The following is a 5,423-nucleotide window of genomic DNA, read 5'->3' on the forward strand; positions in this document are numbered from 1 at the left end:
ATCTGGTTAAAGATTACATGCTATAGAATACATGCCTTATAACTATTGTTTCTGCATAAAGCAGGCTACTTACTTTGTGCTGAAAATATTTTTGTGATCACAATGTAGGTTAGTAGATACATATTTTTAATTAGTTTTCCACGCAATAACGGTTAAAATATGATACTCAACGCGTTTTTCAATCATACATATATATATATATATATATATATATATATATATATATATATATATATATATATTCTATTCTATTCTATTCTATTCTATTCTATCTGTAGATTAAAATCCCTGCACATTTCACAACTTTTTTTCTCCTGTTGTACACCACACTAACCAAAATCAGTCAGCTACCTTACAATACCTGGGATTGATGATGTAAAAGGGCCAATCAGGCTGGAGCTGGAGCCCCGTGTGCTGTTAGTTGGAGAGTGTGTGGAACAGGGGGAGCAGGTCTTGTCCAATGAGCGCGCAGGCCGCAGATCATGTGACCCCTCCCCTCTCTTCCCATTCATCAAGGGGGACGGTGTTGTCTTTTCAATTCATTTATCTGCAGGAATGATTGCGGCTATCAGTCTCGAGCTCACCGCCTGGCTGAGGAGGTGAAAGTTTCTCCACAGGAAGATAAACCGCAAAAGACAATATTGTACATGATTTGCGTTTGCAGTTAAGGCGAGGGAGAGGGGGAAAAATCTTTTCCACCAAAAAATTAAATAGAATCCTGAAAGGAGGAGTTTGCCAAGCTCACATAGAGTAAGTCGCACAATTCTCCCAGCAAAGAAAAAAGCAGTGGTTAGATTTTTTTTGCGTTTTTTGTGATTTTTTTTTCTTACGGTCGTTTCAGCTGCAGTTAAGATGCTTTTGGACGCAGGACCACAGTATCCTACCATAGGAGTGACTACGTTCGGCTCCTCCAGACATCACTCAACAGGCGATGTCACCGACAGAGAAGTGGGGTTGGGGATAAATCCGTTTGCTGATGGGATGGGCGCTTTTAAAATCAACCACAGTACCCACGATCTAGCTTCTGGCCAAACGGCTTTTTCGTCCCAAGCGCCTGGTTATGCGGCCGCAGCTCTGGGGCATCATCACCACCCCTCCCATGTAAGCTCCTATTCCACCGCGGCTTTCAATTCTACACGGGACTTTCTCTTTCGAAATCGGGGTTTCGGAGAAGCGGCCAGCGCTCAGCACAGCCTCTTTGCGTCTGCAGCAGGAAGTTTTGCGGGGCCACATGGACACACAGATGCCACAGGACACTTACTTTTCCCCGGACTTCACGAGCAGGCGACCACTCACGGGTCTCCCAATGTTGTAAATAGCCAGATGCGCTTGGGCTTTTCTGGGGACATGTACGGCAGAGCCGAGCAATACAGCCAGGTAACAAGCCCCAGATCAGATCACTATGCGTCGACCCAGTTACACAGTTATGGCCCTATGAACATGAACATGGCTGCACACCATGGGGCAGGGGCCTTTTTTCGGTATATGAGGCAACCTATAAAACAAGAACTTATCTGCAAATGGATTGAACCGGAGCAGTTGAGTAACCCGAAAAAGTCTTGTAATAAAACTTTTAGCACAATGCATGAGCTCGTCACTCACCTCACAGTGGAGCATGTTGGGGGACCAGAACAGTCGAATCATATCTGTTTCTGGGAAGAGTGTTCCAGGGAAGGGAAACCGTTTAAAGCCAAGTACAAACTGGTAAATCACATCCGAGTGCACACAGGCGAGAAACCGTTTCCATGTCCGTTCCCTGGCTGTGGCAAAGTGTTTGCAAGATCTGAAAACCTTAAGATTCACAAAAGGACGCACACGGGTAAGATTTGATTTATTTTTTAATATTGTTGTATTGCCTGTTTGTCTATCTATCTATCTATCTATCTATCTATCTATCTATCTATCTATCTATCTATCTATATATCTTTCTATCTGTCTGTCTGTCTATCAATCAATCTGTATTTGTTCAGCTACCTCGTTTGAATTTGTGGTCTGAAAAATATACATTAAATATTACTATCGGAGGGCTAACTGCACATTATTATTATTATTATTATTATTATTATTATTATTATTATTATTATTATTATTGTTATTATTATTGTTGTTGTTGTTGTTGTTTACTACTACTACTACTACTACTACTACTACTACTACTACTACTACGAGACGATCAAAGTTCTCAGTGGCAAAGCCGAGTACCAATGTTCAGTTTATTTATATGTTGTAGACATGCTGAGAACGGACCCTCAGCATACAACTATTAAACTATTATACTTTAAAAGTATACTATTACAGGAATTTACATATTTTAGTTATGTTAAAAAAAAGCAAACAAATAAAACAGTTATACATTTCAAATCCACTGTGTATGTCCCTCCTGAAATTCAGGAATTCCAGTTGTATATACATATGCTGTTTAAATCTATTTGAGATATGTTTCTAATATTTCCAATTGTACGTCTGTGTGTTTGTTTTTGTTTTGTTGTTGTTGTTTTGTTTTTGTGTGTCAGGTGAAAAACCATTTAAGTGTGAGTTTGAGGGCTGCGACAGGCGATTTGCGAACAGCAGCGATCGTAAGAAACACATGCATGTCCATACGTCTGACAAACCGTATCTCTGCAAAATGTGTGACAAGTCATACACCCATCCAAGTTCCCTCAGAAAACACATGAAGGTAAAAATATATTTGATTAATAATTATTCTTTCTTTATATCACTACTTTTATATATTTGTATTATTGGTAGTAGTATTATTATTGATATTGTATTTTTTTAACAGAATGTGCTTTTTCGTGATCTGTATTGAAGTGTGTAGATTTTCTAAATTGTTCTGTTTTAAATTAGTAATGAAATGAAAGACACATAGATAGATAAACAGATAGATAGAGTGGTGTGAAAATGTACATCTATTTGATTAACCTAATTCTGAATAGACATGTGCAGCTGTTTAAAAATTCAGAATGATGTGAATAGCTTTTGATCTCCCTATTCAAACATTTTGCTTTCTTTTCCGTAATTTTATCCCTAGCTCACATTATATGTTTCCATAGAAAATTAATATAAATGAATGCATATGCCTTGTAAATGTATTTTAAGTGAGGAATATGTTATTTCCTTTATCCGTCAAGCTTTCGTGAAATGGTCGGCTATGTCACATGAAAGCTTTGAATCAAAGGGAATATGGATTACTTCTTAACAGTGTTGTAGAGCACGATAAATAAACTGGGGCTAGCAGGGAAGAGTAAAATAATTGTTACATATTTTTGTATTTTGTTACAGGTCCACGAATCCTCTTCACAAGGATCACAACCCTCTCCAGCGGCCAGTTCAGGGTACGAGTCCTCTACTCCTCCAACAATCGTGTCTCCTTCGACAGAAAACCAGAGTAGCAGCTCTATATCTCCGGCATCTTCTACAGTGCATCACACGTCCAGTCACAGCACGCTGTCATCAAATTTTAATGAATGGTACGTTTAAAATATTTAAAAAGACTGCAGGATTATGACTGCTTGGAATCAAAGACTTATAAAAAGCCGCCAAGTAAACGTGGACCGAAAAACACGAAGAAACCAAAATCTTTTGTAAACGGCTATGTAGTGAAGGGTGTACAATGCATGGACGAGGTACCAGGCCGAATGCCAAGTTTATAGATTGGAAAGACTACAGTAAAAGAGATCTTAAATTGCATGTATCTTCGGGTCGCGGCCTGTTTTGTAAATAAAGATTTACTAGTTTAAATATGTAATATTTTATTTTGTAAATAGTTATATTACAGTTTAAAGGCATTTGTGAAAAATGTGGTCTCTAGATTTATGGGGAAATGAGATGGTTTAAGAATAATGCGATAAATAGTCTTGATTGAAAAGAATGTTATAGTTCATGTGTACCAAATGTGAATTATTTCTGTATTACTACAGTCTACACGTCGACCTAACCGACTATTAGTATTAATGTGCTTTTGTATTCAGTGCAAACATTTCGTCCCAAAGTCCAGTCTGAGTAGAAAAGTAAATTGTTGTTGTTAAATGTCATGTCGATAAATCGTATAGTGGAAGCCTGAAACTCCGTGTCAATCTGTTTATGTAAGAAGTGATATAAAAGATAAACTATTTGTTCATTGCCGTAGCAATTGCAACAAAATGATTATATGTATATAACTCAATTTTCCATATTTATCCGCATGTAAAGGGGCCGCTATAACATGTTAGAAATATTCGATATTTATGGGAAAATGCGTTCGTATGTAAAATTTAGTTTACAAAATTGTTTGGTTACATTTCGTACAGTATTAAAGACTTAAAACAAAGCAATGGCATTCAGCATTATTTCCCAACAGGTTCGCTTAAACAGTGTATTTTTGGAGATTAACAGTCTTATGGGTTCTGCTAGATCATTACTAGACCATCTATGAAGATATAAATTTGATGACTGATAGAACCCCGCTGCTACTGGTATGGAACGCAATTAGTATTTATATCTGAATTTACAAAATAAATTCTCTACTGCAACATAAATTACCCGAGTCTTGCTATAACCATATATATATATATATATATATATATATATATATATATAAATTTAAAGAACAAAAATGCAGTAACATACGTTGCTGGATCATATGTAATCGATATATATATATATATATATATATATATATATATATATATATATATATATATATATAGATAGATAGATATCGAACTCTAATTATGAAATATGTATGATGGTTTGCCGATACAAAAAAATGGGTTTTCAACAGCTTATTGGTTTATTTATTTTATTTTTATTTTTTTTAATTTTAATTTTTCTGATCAAAAAATGAAATGTTTATGTGATGTTTTCCCCATCTGTCAATTACTTCTTGACCGCTCCCTATTGGTTTTCTACAAAATCAAATTCAGTAAAACGAATTATTTTAAAGTAATTTAATTTTCTTTTCGTCTCTCCTTTATTTGTTCACAATTAACATCGAAGTCATTCTTCTGAGTGATAGGACAACAACAATCGGTAAATGGCATAATTTTATAAATAAGATTACTCCTGTCTAATAACTGCTAAACGCTCGTTTCTTGAAAACAAATTCAGTTTCACGTTGTTTGGTTTGATAGATTTGCAACAATACTGCGACTACTAACTTAGCTACGGTTGGAGTAACTGTTAAGCTTTGTTCTTCGCTGTAGCTTGCTTGACCGCCCCATTAAGCAGACAGCACATCAACAGACTCCAGCGGTCATGAGCCTGGCTAACACTGCTAGTTCTCGTGGGGTGGCACAGAATGGGTTTCACAAGCTTGCTCTTCGGCAGACAAGACTGACACATTTAACGACTTCATATGTGTGTGTGTATATATATATATATATATATATCAACACATCTGTACACACACACACACACACACTATATATATATATATATATATA

General features: G+C 36.2%; 1 protein-coding gene across 1 annotated transcript; it reads left to right on the plus strand.

The window, feature by feature from the left end:
- The first annotated feature begins 530 nt into the window (after window positions 1-530).
- Window positions 531-4,305, plus strand: LOC136753070 (zinc finger protein ZIC 1). Its single transcript, XM_066708888.1, has 3 exons — window positions 531-1,819; window positions 2,514-2,677; window positions 3,283-4,305. The coding sequence occupies exons 1-3, from the start codon at window positions 853-855 to the stop codon at window positions 3,478-3,480; spliced, it is 1,329 nt and encodes a 442-aa protein (XP_066564985.1). The 5' UTR covers window positions 531-852; the 3' UTR covers window positions 3,481-4,305.
- The last annotated feature ends 1,118 nt before the right edge of the window (window positions 4,306-5,423 follow it).

This window comes from Amia ocellicauda, chromosome 7 (genome assembly GCF_036373705.1).
Source record: "Amia ocellicauda isolate fAmiCal2 chromosome 7, fAmiCal2.hap1, whole genome shotgun sequence".
Lineage (NCBI taxonomy): Eukaryota > Metazoa > Chordata > Actinopteri > Amiiformes > Amiidae > Amia > Amia ocellicauda.

Bases quoted from the DNA above. Each gene is read 5' to 3' on its own strand.
- LOC136753070 (XM_066708888.1), top strand. From the start codon at position 853: ATGCTTTTGGACGCAGGACCACAGTATCCTACCATAGGAGTGACTACG. The intron at 1,820-2,513 runs GTAAGATTTGAT...TTTGTGTGTCAG, and splicing joins TCACAAAAGGACGCACACGG to GTGAAAAACCATTTAAGTGT. The intron at 2,678-3,282 runs GTAAAAATATAT...ATTTTGTTACAG, and splicing joins CCCTCAGAAAACACATGAAG to GTCCACGAATCCTCTTCACA.